The sequence below is a fragment of the Triplophysa rosa genome, linkage group LG17 (assembly GCF_024868665.1).
Source record: "Triplophysa rosa linkage group LG17, Trosa_1v2, whole genome shotgun sequence".
Classification (NCBI taxonomy): domain Eukaryota; kingdom Metazoa; phylum Chordata; class Actinopteri; order Cypriniformes; family Nemacheilidae; genus Triplophysa; species Triplophysa rosa.
This window is the reverse complement of record NC_079906.1, coordinates 15,923,880-15,944,846: the sequence shown is the minus strand read 5'-3', so window position 1 is coordinate 15,944,846 and position 20,967 is coordinate 15,923,880. Positions and strand designations below refer to the sequence as shown.

The 20,967-nt window shown below is 37.9% G+C and overlaps 3 protein-coding genes across 3 annotated transcripts in view; 2 read left to right on the top strand and 1 right to left on the bottom strand.

The window, feature by feature from the left end:
• The window catches only part of adamts10 (ADAM metallopeptidase with thrombospondin type 1 motif, 10), a 35,519-nt gene extending 32,849 nt beyond the window's left edge, over positions 1–2,670 (bottom strand). Inside the window, exon 1 of the mRNA XM_057356749.1 lies at positions 2,506–2,670. The gene's annotated coding sequence lies outside the window, so the exon portion shown is untranslated. The remainder of the gene's footprint in view (positions 1–2,505) is intronic.
• Positions 2,671–3,695: 1,025 nt separating this feature from the next.
• Positions 3,696–13,677, top strand: LOC130568558 (tyrosine-protein kinase ZAP-70). The gene is made up of 13 exons (XM_057357504.1): positions 3,696–3,909; positions 8,199–8,658; positions 9,644–9,804; positions 10,311–10,449; positions 10,864–10,942; positions 11,094–11,110; positions 11,218–11,257; positions 11,480–11,675; positions 12,061–12,267; positions 12,414–12,606; positions 12,702–12,842; positions 12,932–13,044; positions 13,189–13,677. Exons 2-13 carry the CDS (start codon positions 8,257–8,259, stop codon positions 13,313–13,315), a joined length of 1,815 nt encoding a protein of 604 aa, XP_057213487.1. The 5' UTR covers positions 3,696–3,909; positions 8,199–8,256; the 3' UTR covers positions 13,316–13,677.
• Positions 13,678–13,955: 278 nt separating this feature from the next.
• On the top strand, positions 13,956–20,460 carry mob3a (MOB kinase activator 3A). The gene is made up of 4 exons (XM_057357656.1): positions 13,956–14,155; positions 15,064–15,550; positions 18,694–18,896; positions 19,604–20,460. The coding sequence occupies exons 2-4, from the start codon at positions 15,133–15,135 to the stop codon at positions 19,631–19,633; spliced, it is 651 nt and encodes a 216-aa protein (XP_057213639.1). The 5' UTR covers positions 13,956–14,155; positions 15,064–15,132; the 3' UTR covers positions 19,634–20,460.
• The last annotated feature ends 507 nt before the right edge of the window (positions 20,461–20,967 follow it).

The following is a 20,967-nucleotide window of genomic DNA, read 5'->3' as shown; positions in this document are numbered from 1 at the left end:
CCCCGTCCCCGTCCCAAGGCCTTTCCTGTTATTTCATGCTCTGCAAATCCCCCTTTTACTCTACCTCATGCCAAAGACTTGTTTTATAGTGAGATAATCAAGATTCATTAAAACATTATCTTAACTTGAACTTGGAAACGTCCAAGTTTGTTCTTCAATGTTCTTTATTTGTGTTTCAGAAACTTCAAAGCAAACATTATGCTATACAACAGAATTTGAGTGAAGAGAGAAAAATGAAACTTTTCCAATGGATGTCTCTTTGCAATGCAGTCTATTTCGAGATAAAACGCTAAGCCAATGATCAACAGAGCACAAGCCACAGACGCTGCAGGAAGACATATCATCCAAATGATTCAGCTGTGGCCTTGAAGGAGCTGAAGTGGCTGTTCTTGAGGGCAAATCAAGAACGAGAAGCATCTGTGAGCTACACGCTGTGTGTCAACATACAGTAGCAGTAGATGTGACACGGTATTTCACAACAAGACTTGTTATCTGGTATATCAGACATGAGGTAAAACAACGCGTTTGATCTGAGACGGTGAGAAGCATTTCGTGCTGTCAGACTACACCAGCAGGTCAAGGAGCCATTAGGCACGAGCAAGACTTTGATAATTAAACCCATATGACTGAATGTAAAGAGTTCACCGCAATGGAGAAATCTCTCTCTCCCCCCGTTTCTTTTCTGTCCAATGTTCTGGAAAGCACTCTCTCGCCGCTCCAAACCTCTTTGGAAACTAGGCATTCCCTGGCCATCTCCATTTGGATGATATGCAGGCAGCAACTTTCTTCAATTTAGCTTGACAGCGAGCTGTGGCAATAAAAAAAGCCACAGGTCTCTGGCATCCGCAAACAATGTCTAACAACAAGGCTTGATTTACACAAACCAGAGGATCCAAACTGGGAAAACCTCCAAAAGAGTCGACATGATATTAACAAAATGTTGGCATATTAGTCTTCTCAATGTATTCGCTGCACTGTTTCGAATAAACAAAGCACAAACAAGTGAAATAAGATTATGATCACTGATTCACAGAGAAGAACAGACGTGACTTATGTAACAACCGGTAATGAACTCTGAATCCATCAGCGGTGACCATAATGTGAGAGCTATTCATGACCGGCTGCAGAGCATGACCATTTCAGTCAGCTCTCATACCACACACCTCAGAACCAGTCGGATTCTTCTGAACACTTTTTCTCTGACTGTAGTTTATTTTACGTACTTTGTATTTCAAAATATGACAGAAGTCAAATATTCTTCCTTCCCTGATGTGTGACAGTCATAATGTTCACCAGCAGAGGGTGATAACACTGGGTAAATAGTCTCCTATCCCAAAGATTATGAGTTTGGACTAGGTGACATATGATTTAAAAAACTCGCTTTGCTACCACCATTGTCCTTTTGAAAAATAAAAAAATGTAAGTCCAGAATAACTACAAAAACGTATATTAACCATAGATACGTATAAACTTATGTTCACTATAGAAACGTCAAATTTCCACATTTGTGGCATGATCCGCCTGCTGCTACAAGATCAGCAGATTCTGTGGCCATCTTTAAGAATCGGCTGAAAACACATCTCTTCCTTCAGCACCTGACCGATCATTTCTGACTTCTATATCTTTTCTACTCTATCTATCTATATATATATAAACATAGCTCTGTACACTGTAGTAGGCTTTATGAGACATGTTTTATTGCACTTATGCTTTTTGTTTTCCTAATGTTGACCCAATTGCTTCCATTGTTTACCCAACTTGTAAGTCGCATTGGATAAAAGCGTCTGCTAAATGACTAAATGTAAATGTAAGTGACAAACATTTAGTATGCTCAAAATAGCTGTATACTATTCAAATACGAGAGTAAAGATAAGCCTGGTATACTAACTATAATAAAATTCGTCAGCCTCGTAGTTTCCAGGATCTCCCCAAAGCTTGCCAAACTCTCTTCAGCACGCGTACACGCGCACTGACAGTCGCGCCAGAAGCGCTCGCTCTACCTGACAGGGAGAAGGTCTCCTGCCATCGCCAATTTACGCATTCAAATTTAATCGTTTATCCAACTTTTTAAAACCTTTTAAAAGCCAAATCATGCATTTTTATACATGTATAAAATTTCAGATGTTTGTCTAACATTCAGTGTTTTTTTTATAGCAGCTGTAATCAGGCATTTATGGCAATACTACAACTGCAGATCATTTAGGAGACTGCAAGCTTTCCTCGGAGGCTCCTGGCAGACTCGGATCCCCGCAAAGAGAGCTATTTCTCCTTTCTGCTAGAGTGATCACCACTCTGACAACGCCGCTGTTTGCATCGGTATACTTTTATCAAGCTGGATGTAAGAACTTGACAGCTAAACAGACATGCATGCATAGCCCTGCGACTAAAAAGTTTGCAATAAAGTATTTGAGAATAATAAGTGTGCACGACTGCACCGCATTCGTTTGCACACTGTATAATAAGCAAAGAGTGAGTGCGTAAAGTCGTTCATAAAACTATCCTCACCGTTTAATTGTCCAGGTAACGTTAGGGGAAATTTGCGACTCTACGATTTGGTCAATCCGTCTGGTCTGTCGTCTTTTTTCAGTGCCGGTTAGTTTTCTGCCACATAGTGAGGCGAGCCGGTGAATTGTGCTCTGGTGCTGTGTGATTTCTCTGCTGCCTTCAGTCTACCGCTAAAGAATCTGAGTGAATTCTGCTCGCGCTCTACTGATGTTCGATTCCAAAACCCCTCGTTCTACTGAATCGGTTCTCTTTAGATATTCGATCGAACCGATTCACAAAACGTTTGTAAATCCCTTGACTGTAAATAAACATTTAACGGTACACTTGGCGATATTATGGCCCCATCATTTAAAGTGACCGAAAAAAAGAGCTGCATTTATCGAAATATGTCCATAATCACTAACGTTTTGAGCGATGACTCGAAACTTTTTATTAACCGGTTCATTTGAATCGGTTCGCACAAACGAGCCGGTTGTGTAAAACGAACCAGACTTCTTACATCACTTTCTGCACAGAGCTCACAGCAATAACAGACACTGAACGCCGGGAGGAGCCACCGCGAGGAACAATTGCGCTCTGTGCGTCGCACCGTTAGGTTCACTTTGATGAACGCGTGTTTGGGCCCCTCAGAGGGGGCTGCCTCGATCACCTGTTGGATATCGGATACCCAACAACACATACTTACACATACACACACCCGCCAAACAGAGCCGGATACCAGATGTGCATTCGTCAACAGTCATGAGGTTGAGGAAAAGCGAATTAGGATTCCTTTAGAAATTAATAGGTGTAATTTAACCTGAAATGGATGTCTATGCCTGACACACATTTTTGACAATAACTCTCCTTTGTTGGACCAATTCCTTAGGATAGATTATTTTTCTTTTAACACTGATAAAAAGCATTATATTTCTTATGTCCACTATGAAGAGCTCATTGTTCAAATACATTAATGGATCCATAAACCAAGTAAATGCAAATTATGACGTTTTTTACAACGTTTTTGTACCTGTTTTAGGCATTAGTCTGGAGGCTGGCTTTTAAAACAGCCACATCCCAAAGCTGCACATCAGACTTTGGTGAAAAAGTTACAGTTTCTGAGAAGTCTAAAGGGAATTCAAATTTCAGCGACTTTAACAGCCCACACATTTCACCTGTGTGCACATTTTCTCTCAAGCTCACGCACATACACACACACACACACACGCACGCACGCACACACACACACAGACAGTAAGACTTGGCAAACGTAGAAACCGTCTAGCGTACAAGCCAGATCACAGAGCTTCATCACCTCAGCAGACTAAATACATTTGTTATACCTCTTCTTCACTATACCTCTTCTTCACCAGTTATTTCTCTCTCTTTCTTTCTCTGTCTCCCTGGATACAGCTACAGGCCACGGTGAGTGTTAAATAAGATTTTTCTGGCTTTTTTTTAGCTCCGTCTGCCAAGGACCGTCTGTTCTTATCTTATCATCGGGCAAATTTACAAACGTTCAAGGCTAATCAAAATGTCAGACATGTAACATGTGCAAATGAGGTGAGATATTAGAGAAAAGTTGCTGGAAACTCACAGCTGAGGGTTCAGAGGAGGTCAAATACCGTACTGACAGATAACTATTACATTAAATTAAGACTGCAGATATCAAGTTAATTTGTAACATCCTGCTGGCATACTCATATGCATGTTAAGCAACGTTTATGGGAGCTATCAAGGCAAATTTTATGTAACAAAGCTTGTTTTTCACACAAATGTAAATATTTTTTAGATAGTATATTAGTTTTAACTATTTTTTTTAATTAAAGTGTAGAAGTGTTTCATTTGGGCAAACACTGCTGTTATATTTTGCATTTAATTATTTAGCTTTTTTTGCTTTAGAGGTAAATTATAGTTTTAATTATTTAATATATTTATAACACCTAGTCCTATTAAACAAATCTTTAATAAAAAGTATTATTTAATAGAACTATCATGAGTTCATAAAAGTCAAGATGTAGGTCAGTGTTTTAGCAGAACATCGTATATGATTTCCATTTGATCAGTTTATAATCTCTTAAAAAGTTTGTTTCTTAATGCTTTTAAAATGAAATTCAATGATAAATATGTGTCACAGCAAGATAAAATATTATCACTCACCACAGAGCAACACACACAATTCTAAATTAAACATAGCAGTAAAGCATTATAAAGATTGTATATACCATTCAAAAATTGTGTTTTGACACTTGGGTTAACTACTAACCCACTGACAGCAACATTTTTGAACTAATTCAGCTAGCTGATGTTATTTTACAAAACAGGTCACACTTCATAAAATACAGCATGTTTGAAATGAAAGTTTACCGTGGAATGAATTATTTAACCTCAAAGCACAATATAGAGCACTGAATCTTTAACATACATACGTTTTAATTTGTGTGAGTTTGGTGGCAGCCTGGCAGGAATTCAAACTCTTTATGTCCAAATGCCCATGATGTTTCAGTGGTCCCGTGAGACCATCTAAATAGGCACAAAATCAAAGTTAGACAAAAAATGAGCAATACAAACAAACTGAGCAGTCTTGAAAACGGTCAAGGGTCAAATAGACTTTTACAGTTCATATAAGGGAAAAGAAGATTGTACTGTCCTATGTAGTTTGCGTGATTGAACAAAACTGTTTTTCCATTCAAGAAAGTTTGACTTTAAATTTGAGACATCATAGTTTGGAAGATTTTTTTTTAAACATCTTTGATTACAGCAATGATTACTGATTTATTGATGGATTACTGATGTATAAGCTTGAAACTCTTTGCAACTCGTAATATTGGGAAACCCTTTAAAACACTAATACGGTAAGAACGCTTAATTATTTTTAGCATTTTCAAAGAAGCACAATTTCAAAGCTCATTAGATGCACATGCACATCAAATGCTGTCGCTTGATGTCTGAATGCACATGTTTTTGTTTAAGGTAAAAATTGTCTCTGTTATAAAAGAGCTGCTGTTGCGAGGAAGGCCCAGCCGCAGTGCGTCACTGTCTTTCACACCGGAAAAAACAAATTATTAAGTTACATTTTCCATTAAACACTGGCGAACCGTATTCATTGTTGAAAGTACATTTTTGATCCTCAAAATACATGTTAAACAAGTAGGCCTCGTTTTGTGGACCCACAAAAGAGAGGACCTACTCCAGACACAGACCCATGTCTGACACAGCAACTCAATGTGTGAGCATGCATGGACCCTCGCCTCTACATTTTAAAGATTTTAAAATTGTGTGTTTGTAAACAGATCTTACAAATCTTGCATTGTGTGCTATATGGTTAAGAAATATTAAGAAGATAATTTACCCCAAAATTAAAATGGTCTTATTCTTGTGTTATTCTAAAGTTAAACATATGCAGAAAAAGTATGACTTTTTCTGCAGAACACAAAATAAAATTTGAAGAACGTTGGTAACCAACTGGCCCCCATTGACTTCTATTGTATGTACAGAAACCTTTCCCAAAGGTCAAAAACATTTCCCAAAATATATTTTTTGTGCTCCACAAAGAAAGTCATACAGGTTTTGAACAACAAATGAGGGTGAATAAAATAATTTTTAGGTGAAGTATAAATTTTATATCACTCTTGTCTCTGTAATCTGCAGGTTCTGTTTAGCCAACCAGAACGCTTGTCAATCATTTTGGTCTTTTTACAGAGGCCCTGTATCAGAAACTGAAAGCCTAGTTTACCAGTTTCTCACATAGTGATGCTTTTTTCTACCGTTTCTTAAGGCATGTGTGAAGCTGAGTTTGCTGTTGATTTTATTTTCCTTACCTGTAATTTTAAGATGATGCCCAGTGTTGGGTAAGTTACTCTGAAAAAGTAATTAATTACTAGTTACTAATTACATATTCAATAGTGTAATTAGATTACTGTACAAATTACTCTCTCCAAAAAGTATTTAGTTACTTATTACTAATTACTTTCTATATCCTACATCAACCTTGATTAGTTAAGTGATTGAAGGATATGAAACGGCTTATTTAATTCATTCAAATAAATAATATTAAACTACATAAAGTAGTATTATTAACTGACCAAAGTATTACAAATGTGAGAATTATACATTAAAGCAAGGATTTTAAAGTTAGACTTTGAATTTTTATGTCAATTCCACTATTGCACACACATATTACACAAAGGATTTAGTTTAATTACATCAGAAGTAACTGTAATTAAACAGAAAAACAAGAGTAATCCCTTACTTTACTTTTTCAAGGGGAAAGTAATTAAATTACAGTAACTAATTACTTAGTAACTAGTTACACCCAACACTGATGATGCCATATTTCTAATTAACTTGAGTGTGCATGTCTGCAGAGGGTGGGGTTTTGGGGCAAGGAGGCGTGTCTAATTCAGCATCACCATAATCTGCCAAAAGTTCCAGAACCGCTCATTTTAAACAGTGATAAACTTGTGGGCTTTTTCCGACATGTTATGCAGTAGCGTTTCAGGAAACATGAGTTGGAGGCTTGTTGACATCTTGTGACTCCTGTTACCCTCTCCACCTCCACTGCATGTCTGAAAAAATCATGACAAAACATAACAATTGTCAAAAACAAAACAGCAATTTCCAGCACACATGTCAATGGAACCAAATGATAAATGTTTGCCATGTGATACCTCATATATTTCAAGTCTCACTGTCCCCCGGGGTCTTTGCTGTGGCCTGTGGTGGTCTGTGACAGTGTGTGTGCGGCTGTGGTAGGGTCTTTCTTTAAGAGTTAGTAACTGTCATCCCTGCAAGTGTGGCCAGCAGAAGACCTCTGTGTCCAGGAAGCTGTGGTTAAATCAAAGATAGCAATGGAGGAGCATCTGTCTTCTTATTTGATGATGCTCCATGTGATTCAACCTCAAGACATGTGCAACTTTACTCCGGTAGACATTGTCAGATCAATTGCATTAAGCCAATGAAAGGCATCATAAGGCGATGAATAAAGGAGTAGGGATTTTTCTTTGGTTGTAAAACTTTGAGTCTACATTCATTTCATAAATATAGGTGTGCGTGTGTGTGTGTCATGTATCCATATACTTTGAACATTGCCCTTGCCCTCTCCTACACATCTTCTGCAACTGGAAAATATTAATCACAGCACATACTGTAGATTATTTTCCATGGTGCCAGAGCTGCACTTTTGTGCCTTTCCGTTATCTACAAGTACTTCATTTTTCATTCGCACCTTGTCCTTTTTTCTTTCTGTCCTTCAGAAAGACGTTTCAACAGAGCATGTGTCTGTTGACATGGGTCTGTAGGAACGTTCTTGAAGCATCAGCACCTGTGCTGGGTGGAGAGGTTGTCATATAAACCCTGGCGGGGGCGGGGAAAGGATATGTCTAAGTTTCCTGTTGTGGTGATTTGAACCGAATGCGAGACTTCGCCAGTTGCAAAAATCAACCACACCAGCCTTAACACATTGCGTTATATTAATCTACACAGCTGTGTTACAACATTTACATTCAATATGTGATTTCTTTGGTGCATGAGGGGTCAGTAAAAGCTGTTTTTATGTGTGAGAAACAAAGGAAAACAAAGCTAAAGAGGCTTAAAGAAGAAAACATCCTCCCACATCCCGCATCTCACAGATCACATCTCACAGATTACCCCATTTTGATGACCTCATCAGCTTCTTCAACCTCTCTTTTCTCTCTTTCTGCCTCAAACGGCAGCATTTTTCACAGTCCCTGATCTGTGGAACATCGTCACCGCCTCCTCGTAACCTCCACCATGTCCGACCCTGCTGCGGAGCTCCCGTTCTACTATGGCAGCATCAGTCGCTCGGAGGCCGAGGAGCACCTGAAGCTGGCCGGCATGGGAGACGGTCTCTTCCTCCTGCGTCAGTGCCTCCGCAGTCTGGGCGGCTATGTCCTCTCCATAGTTTGGAACCTGGACTTTTATCACTACTCTATAGAGAAACAGTTAAATGGGACGTACTGCATTGCGGGTGGAAAGCCTCATTGTGGACCTGCGGAGCTCTGCGAATATTACAGCAAAGACCCAGACGGGTTGGTGTGCACCCTTAGGAAGCCATGCCTGCGATCGGCCGACACGCAGATCACACCTGGAGTGTTTGACAGCCTGAGAGACAACATGTTTAGAGAATATGTGCGCCAGACCTGGAATTTAGAGGTGAGATTTTGTGCAAAGGTAACCAAGCAAAGACAATGAAAATACACATTACAACATTGTTGAATTTTTCATTTTGATGTAAAGTTTGGTTTAAAGAGAAGAGACAGTTCACCCAGAAATGAAAATTCGGTCATCATTTACTCCATTTACTCATTCTCTTGTCATTTTAAACCCTTTTTTTTAAACCTGTAAGAGTTTCTTTCTTTCACATAACACAAAAGAAGATATTTTAAAGAATGTTAGTAACCGAACAGCGCCGGCACCCACTCATTCCTTGTATGGATACAAAATAATGCAAGTGAATGGGTGCATTCTTGAAAATATCGTCTTCATACATGTTTGAAATGACAAGAGTAAATGATGACAGAATTTTCATTTTTTTGGGTGAACTATCCCTTTAAGTAGTTCTAATGATGTTTTAAGGATAGATACCAAGAAAGTGTTCTGATATAAACATATTATACTGACATTTGGGATTTAACTTAATTAAATTCAGAGAAATTTGTCTTGGGCAAACAAATGTTACTGATACAGTACAATATATGTCATCTTAAACTACCATTATATGTGGTATTTGGGTAAATTACATAAAAAGCTATTAAGCTGTTATGCTACACCTTTTTTACTTTTTTTATTCTTTAAATATGCACGTATTAAAAGCCCATAACAATTGAGTAACTACATAAAATATTAGTACTTTTTAAATGTATTTGTCAATTTCAGTCTCCTAATAAAGGTTTTAAAATAGTACAAAAAGAACAGTTAACATGTTGACATATACCTCTATATAGGTTATATAAATCCTCCCCTTATTCAAAAGTATCTTTTATACCATATGTTATCCACTGGATTTGTTAAAAAATATGCTTTTTAGACACGCTTCATAAATGATGTGACCCATCAAGCTAGAAGCACACAGCAGATGTTCTAATGAGAGATTGACAAATCTTCTGGCACTGAAGGATTGTTCATTACTTTTCCTTAGGGTGAAGCGCTGGAGCAAGCGGTCATTAGCCAGGCCCCACAGCTAGAGAAACTGATTGCCACCACAGCGCATGAAAAAATGCCCTGGTTCCATGGCAAGATTGCTCGACAGGAGGGTGAGAGGCGGCTGTACTCAGGATCTCAGCCGGACGGAAAGTTCCTGTGAGCGAAAGCCTTGATTACACATCAGATTGACAATCTAAAGGTTTCCTGCTACAAAAAGGCAGATTTTAGGGGCAAATCAGACAATTATTGTTTTCTTTAAAGAGAGTTCACCCAAAAATGAAATATCATTGACTACCATAGTAGGAAAAATTATTGTATATTTTTTGGTTCTGTTGAACACGAAAGAAGATATATTTTTGGATTTTTTTCTGGTATGGTAGTTAATGATGCCTTAGAAATGTCAGTTACTAACATTCTTCCAAATATCTTTCTTTGTGTTCAACCAAACAAAGACATTTATACAGGTTTGGAACAACTAGAGAGTGAGTAATTCATGACAGAATTTTCATTGTTGGGTAACCTATCCCTTCAAACTAGAGTGGTGTATCTGGTTAAATAAATGGTCAACCTTTAGAAAAGCAGATAAGATGCTTTATAAAAACAACTTCTCTCAACTAATCAAATAATCTGACATCTTTTGTCTAATTTGATCTGTTTTCCAGAGTCAGAGATAGAGAAGAATTTGGCACCTTTGCGCTGTCTGTGACATACGGGAAAACAGTATACCATTATCAGATCTTACACGACAAATCAGGGAAATATGCGATGCCAGAGGGAACTAAATTTGACACTGTCTGGCAGGTAACCTTTACACTTTTATCTCATATTCTCTTCAGTTAAAAAAGGGAAAATATGAGTAAGATCATTTCAAAAGGTAAGGTCATTTGAACAGAACAACTTAAACAAAATTTTGTATATTTGGACTAAATGATTAGCCTATATTTAGCTAAATAAACACAAGAGAGAGTTTCCTGTTTGATGTAGATATTCAAAACTATTCTCGAAGCATACACAAATAAATGGTATACAACTAAAACAAATTTTAGATGGAAATAAATAAAAATTATTTGAATTGTGTTAGGCCACCAAATACAGGATAACCATGCCAAAATGTCTAGCTAATAAATATTTTGCTCACACAACTCACAAAACTTTTGAATGACAACTAAACCTTTCACTATGGTTGTTTTAATAATTCTATTTTTTGGAGGGCAGCTGGTTGAATACCTAAAGATGAAACCAGATGGTCTTGTGACTGTACTTAGAGAACCATGTGTCAACCAAAATAATGCAGGTATGGACTTTTAAAATACTCACTGCATTTATTAAAGCACATTTTTCTGTTTACCTATTACCTATTTTAATTACCTATTTCTAAGAAAGTATGTGCCTTTGATTTTTTTATTTTTTATTATTAAAATCTCTTTTTCCGATTTTACCTGTAGTTGTCTCAAAGGGCCCGGTAAGTATAACTGAAAACAATCACTTATGATGCCTAATTTTAAACGCATGTAACAATATTGTGTTTGATGTTGATCGTTGAGCAGCATTTCTGTTTGTCTATTCCAGAGGTGGAATAAGGAAAATGGGTACACACCGCCCCCTTCGGGTAAGTTTACAGTGTTACAACAAAACTTGAAAGTTGAAACTATGTTTGAAAGTGTTTGACTTTTTCCTATCCATCTCGCTTTAAGAGGTGCTTTATGTCTCATTTATCTAACATGTTTAAACTAGTTAAGTTTAGCAGAGGTTAAGTCACCTGTAGGCTACTAACCTTTAATGAGCATGCCAATAACTTCACACAAGTAACATCAGCTATGATGTGGGCCAGTTCCCAAACCTCCAGGAGCCGAGTCTCGTCCACATTTGCCTATGGACCATGATGCATTCATCAGTCCTTATGACGATCCGAATGAATGCAAGAAGAAAACGCTGTTCATCAAGAGAGACAAGCTCATGATCGACGAGGTGGAGCTTGGATCAGGCAACTTCGGCTGTGTGAAGAAAGGTGTTTTTAAAATGGAAAGGTGGGCCAGAAGGGATGTCATAGGCCTAAAAGGTTACGACGTTACCCAAAATACCCTTATGGAAATAAACTGGAAAATATAATGCAATGTATAGATACTACGCCTAATACGTTTCCATATATTGGAACCAAGTTATATTTTTTTCAATATGAAGAGCAATTCCTTATGTAACCTATTATTCAATATATTAGCAATGTATTATTCTGTATGTTTTTAAATATATTAAATGATTTCATATATTGGCAGTTAAATAAAAAGAAAAGATATTTTCTTTGCATAAAGTTAGATTACGTGATTTAAGGATATTCTAGTAATAGTTGCATACTATTCAACTCAAATTTAGGCCCATAACTGATTCCAATCTCTAAATTGTTTCCAAACACAGCAAACAGATCGATGTGGCTATTAAAGTGTTGAAAAACGAGAACGACAAATCAGTAAAGGAGGAAATGATGCGAGAGGCACAGTTTATGCATAAGCTGAGTGATCCCTTTATTGTGCGCATGATTGGGCTCTGTGAGGCCGAAGCACTCATGTTGGTCATGGAGATGGCCCCTGCTGGCCCACTCAACAAGTTTCTCTCTGGCAAAAAGTGAGTTCATCAATATGTGCATGTAAATTACTTCAACAAATAGTTGCTTTGTTCAAATACACTGACACCAAAATGTTGCACAATAAGCACTTCTCTCCATGGTGTTGTTTTCATTGCTGAATCATATGCTTTTTTGCATCTCTCAGGGACCAGATCAATGCGGATAACATAGTGATGTTAATGCATCAGGTTTCCATGGGGATGAAGTATTTAGAAGGCAGGAACTTTGTTCACAGAGACTTGGCTGCCCGTAATGTACTTTTGGTCAACCAGCAATATGCCAAGATCAGTGATTTTGGTCTCTCCAAGGCGCTGGGTGCAGATGACAATTACTACAAGGTGGGACTGCTCACAGGTGTACAACCTTATTAAATCGGAAAACAGCCCCGTAAGTAGACAGTGTTCATTTTGAGTGTGATTTTTTATGTGTACAGGCACGCACAGGGGGGAAATGGCCTTTGAAGTGGTATGCACCCGAGTGCATCCAGTTTCACAAATTCTCCAGCAAAAGTGACGTTTGGAGCTTTGGCATTACCATGTGGGAGGCCTTCACCTATGGAGGAAAACCGTATAAGGTAAGCATTTGCTGCGATTTGGTCAACATATTTAGTGCCAACTTAAATGAGTTGCTTGTATGATATTGAATTGTCACGTTTTTGTGCAGAAAATGAAAGGCCCAGAAGTAATGAGTTTTATAGAAAGTGGAAATCGTATGGAATGCCCAACTGGATGCCCTGACACCATGTATGAATTGATGAAAGACTGCTGGACATACAAGTAAATATGATCCAATATTGTTTTTAAATTTAGCCAATATAATAAGTGATTTTCTCAACACAGTTACAAGAACAAATCATGTATGTGTTTTTTCTATGTGATTCTGGTGTGGGAGTATAAATAACTTCTGATTAACTTCTGCAGGCACGAAGACCGACCAGGCTTTGTAATTGTTGAGGAGAAGATGAGAACTTTCTATTACTCCATTGCCAAAAAGATACCAGAGTACATGAAGACAGACGGTGAAAGTCCCCCTACAAATGCTAACTGAATTGAGGACACAATAAAAACATGGGAAGAAGCATTCTGAAAATATTTTTGACTTTATGTTTATAAAACTCTCCGTCAGAAGAATGCAAGTGATTTGTTTATTATATGCCTGCTGCCATCAGTAATAGATACTTTGTATTGCTTATGTTTATTATAATGTGTATCATTTAATATTTAAATATGCAATGTGATATTCAAACTCACAATCTCTTGCTTTCTGTTGGATATTGTGTGTTTCCTGTAGTTTCCTGTAATTTTGGAGTTTTGTATTTTGAATGAATTGTTTAATGTTTCTGCTATTTTGCAACTTTAAATAAACTGTACATGCAAGAAAATTAAGTTAGCCAATAAACTCATGATGTCATAAAATATTTTTTAAGACAACAGAATTATTGTAATTTAATTTAAGACAATTAGAATTACATATTTGTAATACAGAAATGTGAAAATAATTTAGTTTATAAAAAATATTATATTGTTATATTGTATTGTATATAAATATGCAATAATATATATAACGCATTAGAATAGATGATTTCAACGTTTATAAAAGTAAAATGTGTTTATTTAATCCACTTCCTTCATAAAGACCTTCCACTAATGTTCTATAGAGAGGAAGTGTACTTTGTTCAATAGGGCGGGGCTTGTGGTTTCCTTAGAAAGTGTAGTCGTGTAGACTAAATAATTGTTACAGTGCGAAGGCCACGTTCCTTTTAACTCTGCAACAAACGCAAATACAATGTAATTTCAATTACAAAAAGCGTTATTGAATAATCTTCAAACAGAGGGTGGCGGGAAAAGGCGGTCCACATCAAAGCGGAACAAGAAAGGCGCTCGCTTGGTAAGTTTGTTTCAACTTCTCTACTGTAGGCTACGACACCATTTCGCTAACAACCTAGTTATTTTATACAGTTTATGGATTTGTGTCGAGATTTGACACAGCTTATTTTCTTATCTCGTTAATGTGGTTTAGTGAAAGTTATATACATGTGATTGTCAGTCGTGCTCGCGCCATTAAAAACATCGTCACACGGAATGAGCGTTTAAACAGACGAGCATCTCACGCAACAAGTTTGTTTCGCTTTTCATTGGTACTGGCATCCATTCGTTAAAAAATATGTGAAAATTGTCTGCACTTTCAGAATTGCGTTTGCAATATGAATATGTAGTTATGTCTATTTTGTGAATCATCATAATGCGTAAATATTTTCCTCCGTGCCGTGATCAGTAAATGCCACCCATGGTGCCCAACCGGAAATTACTCAATAATTCCCCGAATATTCTAAATATAAGGCTCTGTGTACAACATGCAGTGTAAACTGGTATTTCTTTTTTATTCCACTAAACAAAGCCCATTCATAGTCTGTGGTAACTGGCTTCCTTATAATTCAAAAGATTGTCTGCAAAGATAGTGTTGGCTTGGTTAAATGTGCTTAAAATACTAAAGTAAAAAAATACTAAATCTAAAATACTGTTTTTTTACTGCACACTTAATGCCACTTGGCTTTAAAGCTCAGTGAATTGGAATTAATCCTTGGCTTGAAGAATGTGGTTTTGAAAAGTTGCAAAAATGTGAACAAAAATCCAGACATATAAAGTTATTTCATTGTCACAGATGACAAAAATGTTAGGCACTCTTTTGACATGTTGTGTCTTTCATCTGTTTGTGTTCCATTCATCTGTATAATAATAGACTACAAAATGAGCACATACAAAAATTGAAAGTTTATGTTTTCCTTTTTATTTCAGCATTCATCCTCACTAACAAAAGGTTCATTTTCAACATTACACAACAACCCCGCACCCCCCCCAGCGAACATGTCCATGGCCCTCAAACAAGTCTTCAACAAGGACAGGACATTCCGGCCCAAGCGCAAGTTTGAGCCCGGCACGCAGCGCTTTGAACTGCACAAGAAAGCGCAGGCGTCCCTAAACGCCGGCCTAGACCTGAAGCAAGCGGTTCAGCTGCCTCACGGTGAGGACCTCAACGATTGGGTGGCCGTTCACGTAGTGGACTTCTTTAATCGCATCAACCTCATTTACGGCACCATCAGCGACTCCTGCACAGACCAGACCTGCCCAGTTATGTCCGGGGGTCCCAAGTACGAGTATCGTTGGCAGGACGAACAGAAGTACAAGAAGCCCACCGCTCTCCCTGCACCAAAGTACATGAGTCTGCTAATGGAGTGGATTGAGGTCCAGATCAACAATGAACATATCTTCCCCACTAATGTTGGTAAGGACACCACAAACCAGAAAACCTGTGTGCACGCTATGTATCAATAGTGCCCCCCGCGTTCTGTCCCATATGCAGAATACATTTCTTTACACATATTCAATTCGGTGACGGTCTTGCTGCATTCTACGAACCCGTTACATACACCGGTACCACTGTAAATTATATGACCCAATTTGAAAAGCAACACAGATGTGGGATGGTGTACTGAGGATGAGAAAATGCCAGGAGAGGCTGGGAAATTCCCAATAGCAAATACTCAAATCTAAACGCTTAACTTTTATTTGTTTGGTTACTCGTGTCATAAATACTGGTCTAAATAGTCTACATTTTATATGATAGTTGCTTCAAGACATCAAAGCCACACTAGACATGTGATCACATGCGTCACCTGTTCTAATGATACGCCACTGCGGAAATGTCCGTCGCAGCACATGCGTCAGATGAGACATTTTTGCAGATGTTGTGCAGATGAGAGAAGAGACGGGAGAGTTAATGAAATCAGAACGCTTGCATGCTGTAGCTTAATCTAATAATATCCCTTCTGATGTCGTTTCCTATGTTTGTACCTGATCACAGTCACAACAAAAAATCGCTAAACCTCATACACACTTAAATAATACTGTTACACTTGAACTTGTGTCATTTTGTATGTTAGCATGCTGTGTATGTCACTTAAAGGGGTCATATGACACGGCTAAAACGAATATTATCATTTGTTTTCGATGTAATGCAATGTGTATGCACGATTTAAGGTTCAAAAACGCTGTATTTTCCACATGTCGTGCATGTTTGTATCTCCTCTCAAAGCTCATCGCTCTGAAAAGCGAGGTGTGCTATGATTGGCCAGTTAACCAGTGCGTAGTGATTGGTCAAATACCGCAAGCGTGTGACATAAATGTAACGCCTCTTACCATATTTGGAACATCAGGTTCCAAAGCAATTGTACTGACAGGTACGCCCACCTTACTTGCGTATACATTTGGGCGGTCTTAGTTAAATCATGCTTTATGTGGGACATTCGGTGCAGATTTGACCACTCCTACTTGTGAGCAAGCTCGTCCTACTCAACTGCTTGATAGCTTCTCCTTGACTAACCCCACCTTAATTAATGAATTTATTCTGAAATCCAACTCCTCTTCTTGCCATGTTGACCCTGCACCTACATTCCTTTTGAAACACTGCACCTCTGCTATTTCAGGTTCTATTTCACATCTTGTAAACATGTCTCTTACTTCTTCTACTGTTCCAGTTTCCCTCAAAACTGCTGCTATCACTCCTATTCTTAAAAAGCCAAGTCTGGACCCAGCTGACTATGCTAATTATCGTCCAATCGCCAACCTACCATTTGTCTCTAAAATCATGGAAAAGGTTGTTGCCACTCAGCTGCAGTCATTCCTTGCTCACAACCAACACTTTAATATATTTCAGTCAGGTTTCCGCTCGCAACACAGTACCGAAACTGCATTACTAAGGGTTACAAATGACTCCTTCTTTCTGGTGATTCGGGCAACCTTTCCATACTCTGATTACTTGACCTTAGCTCAGCTTTTGACACTGTGTCTCATAATCTACTACTCTTGCGCCTCTCAGAGATTGGAATCTCGGGAGCTGCGTTAGCCTGGTTTTCCTCCTATTTGACGGACAGACAATACTACATCACCATGCATAATTACAAATCTCCCACCGTCCCTCTTAAACAGGGTGTGCCACAGGGCTCAGTTCTAGGGCCATTATTATTTATCATTTATATTATGCCCCTTGGACAAATTATTCGCCGCCATGGTTTTCAGTATCACTCCTATGCCGACGATATTCAGATATACACTTCTTGCCAACCTTACTCTATTCACCAGACTGCTACTCTATTGACATGTGTCAATGAGTTAAAAACCTGGCTTAACTCCAACTCTCTCAGTTTGAACTTGACAAAAACAGAAGTTTTACTTGTCGGTCCTCTAACTGTAACAAAAAACATAACTAACCCTCCTAAAATTGACCTTGAAGCTACATCAATTTTTCCAACTGCTACTGTTAAAAGGTATCATTATTAGTTACAAGTTATTAGGTATCATTTTTGACTTTTCACTAAATCTAGACGCTTATATTAGCAAACTCTCCAAAGCTGCATTCTTTCAACTTTGACGTATTGCAAAACTCTGTCCCTTCATGAGCCCAAAAGATGCTGAATCACTAGTACATGCATTTATTACATCTCGCCTTGACTACTGTAATGCTCTTTTTTTCTGGTTTACCAGCACGCTCCATCTCCCGTTTGCAAAATATTCAAAACTCTGCTGCAAGAATGTTAACATACACCAAACGGTCTGCTCATATCACTCCTATTCTTTTTAACCTCCACTGGCTACCAGTGTCCTCTTGTATCATTTATAAAATTCTGCTTACCTTTAAGTCACTTCATGGTCTTGCACCTACTTATCTCTCTGACCTACTTTCTCCATATACTCCTTCTCGTTTACTTCGATCATCTGGAGGGGAATTTCTTTGTGTTCCTAGATCTCGCCTTTCATCTATGGGAGGGAGATCTTTCTCTGTTATGGCCCCGAAACTTTGGAACTCATTGCCCTTGTGTCTCCGGTCAATAACCACACTACATGAATTTAATTCTTAACTCAAAACTTTTTTGTTTAATCAATATTATCGGTCATCACCTGTTTCTTCTTAAACTGTTGTGGTTTAATGCTGTATCTGATTGTTTGTTGTACTTGACTATCTGTATTACTACTATGGTTTGCAACTTGCAACCGCATGTTCCGGAACGTGGCAAATGTCTACTGTCCATCTATGTATCGATTGACTGCTTATATTGTTTGTCACTGTGAAGTGTCCTTGAGCTTGGGAAAGGCGCTATACAAATTAAACTTATTATTATACCACGAACTGACGTAGATTTGTGGGGGTGTGTTTACACGAGGCGTTTCAGGCAGGTCTGGATGAGCATTCGCTTTTAGATAGAATGCATGTTTTGTTCCGATACTTTAATTTTTGCAATTTTACGTGTCTAATACATGCGCATAGGCAACTTATAACACACCAAAGACACAGAAAAACACGTATTCGCACCATATGACCCCTTTAATGTGACTGTAATGAAATGAAAACAATTTATTTTTTATTTTTAGGTACGCCATTCCCCAAGACCTTCATGCAAGTAGCAAAGAAGATCTTATCTCGTCTGTTCCGTGTCTTCGTGCATGTGTACATCCACCACTTCGACCGTGTGAGCCACATGGGAGCCGAAGCCCATGTGAACACCTGTTACAAACATTTCTATTACTTCGCTACTGAATTCAGCCTCATAGACCACAAAGAACTGGAGCCTCTGGTAAGCACGTGTGTGAGATGTAGAGAAAATTATAAGATGAATATTTAAATTAGGTGTTTATTTGTAGATTTGTCTGTTTCCATGTGTAAGGTTGTGGACAAAGACATGTGCTTCCCAAATTGTTTGAGTGTAGAAACCAAGAAACAAAAGACTGACCGATAAAGGAACGAATGCTAATGCGTGACCGCATGATTAGTAGCTTAACAAACCAATTTCAAAAAGCCTTAACTAATTGTCAGGGCTGTGCAAGGACAAGATGAGTCAGCATGTTTGATATTTCAGCCACCGTCATTTTCTCACATGCGGTTAATGAGCGTCTGAGCTCATGAGGCAGAAAATCCAGCCCCATAGACGCAGTCATTAATTCTCTCTGTAGTCACGGCTGAATGCCTGAGATCAGGTGTCATGGCAGATCCCGTTACTGACATCAGGAGCTTGGTGTCACCGTTTGCATAGTGCGTTTATAAGGGATTTATAATGGTATAGTACAGTGAAATAAAGGGAGCATGATTGTATACATGTTATATTGATACACACCATATTTAAATGAATCGATACATTGAAAGGAAAGAATTTTTTTTAATCAAAAATGATAGCATTGATATTTGTGCATGCCATTTTTTTTACCTGTTGCTTGCTGAACATATGTGATGTGGTTTGTGTGATGGTTATTGGGGCACTAATGCAGTGTGTGTTTCTTTAAACAGAAAGAGATGACATCACGGATGTGCCACTGAAATGGAGAGCGGCCCCTCACATTCCACACAGATCAGAAGAACCACCCAAATTAACAATTTAAAAGCAGATAAAATAGAAAACTTTTAAAGACTATTTTTATACACTTTTAAAGTATTGTAATATTCTGTTTAGCAAGAGACGTCTACATATTTGTATTCTGATGTGTATACAGGCATAGGGAGTATATTTTTATTAGAAATCAGTATTACCAGTTATTTTTTCCAAATTAATTTCTGAATTATTCCTTTTTTCCTGTTGTGCTATTATAATCTATAACATACAGATTATATTTGTGGTTATTTATGTACGTGGTTGAGATATTAAACCCACTATGTCTCGTCTGTGGACCTTATTAGTTGCTATTGGTAGCACTGTGGTCTTTTTACCATTTTTAAACTGATTTTGTGGGGGGTTCAAAATTGTCTGGAACTGATTTAAATGTGTTTAAATGGAGCTGATGGTACTATACTCTTACTAATAGCTAAAACAATCAAATTGGAACATTTTTAATGAACAAACACACAACACTGCATAAAACATTTGGAATTTTTGATTCTGTAAGAGATTCATGTCAGAGATCTGGCATTGCACTGAGTTGTAAAAAAATTAGGTAGTCTGGAGAAAAACTGTTTTTTTTCCCACAGTATTTCAGTGCATTTGAGTTGACATTTAATCGAACCCCCTGATATATTGGGGTTTTCATGTTCTTTTTTTTTTGTTGTTGTGAAAGACAATCCTAATGTTTTATTTTTCAGCTAGCTGTTTTGTGGTATTGTGTCAGCCTTCTGATGCCCTGCACAATTAAAAGTAAAAGACTGACTTACAACTTCGTGTTTAGTCTTGAATTGGAGATATACTATTTTTGAAATCCATACACGTGTAACGCAACGAAACAATTTTGTCTCTGTCCGCTAGATGGAGACAACGCTCACATCACGCAAGTCAGACAGAGATTGATGATGAAATGTTGCGTTACCATAGGCTCTCTTGCCAGCTTAAATAACTAGTCAGTAAAACTTCAGTTATTTAAAAAACTGGGTCCACATTTTGGTTATGGAACCAGTTTTAATTTTCAAAGAAAACCCTTTTATAATGTGCTTTTCAAGTAGGCCTACTGTAATTTTCGAAATTTCAGTGAGTATTAAGAGACCTTTGTTCTGTCTTGGACTAGTCTATGTGCTGAAAAAAGTGCCGAGTTAAAAGAAATTATTGTTCAACCTCTTGCTCTAGTTCCTGCAGTTTGTTTTGAAAATCAAGTTGTTAATTGTTAATCACGCTCAACCCATAATTTCGCAATTACTCTTCTGACGCAATGCCAGATATCTCCAGAAGG

Bases quoted from the DNA above. Each gene is read 5' to 3' on its own strand.
- mob3a (XM_057357656.1), top strand. From the start codon at position 15,133: ATGTCCATGGCCCTCAAACAAGTCTTCAACAAGGACAGGACATTCCGG. The intron at 15,551-18,693 runs GTAAGGACACCA...TTTTATTTTTAG, and splicing joins TATCTTCCCCACTAATGTTG to GTACGCCATTCCCCAAGACC. The intron at 18,897-19,603 runs GTAAGCACGTGT...TTCTTTAAACAG, and splicing joins ACAAAGAACTGGAGCCTCTG to AAAGAGATGACATCACGGAT.
- LOC130568558 (XM_057357504.1), top strand. From the start codon at position 8,257: ATGTCCGACCCTGCTGCGGAGCTCCCGTTCTACTATGGCAGCATCAGT. The intron at 11,676-12,060 runs GTGGGCCAGAAG...TTCCAAACACAG, and splicing joins GGTGTTTTTAAAATGGAAAG to CAAACAGATCGATGTGGCTA. The intron at 12,843-12,931 runs GTAAGCATTTGC...GTTTTTGTGCAG, and splicing joins ATGGAGGAAAACCGTATAAG to AAAATGAAAGGCCCAGAAGT.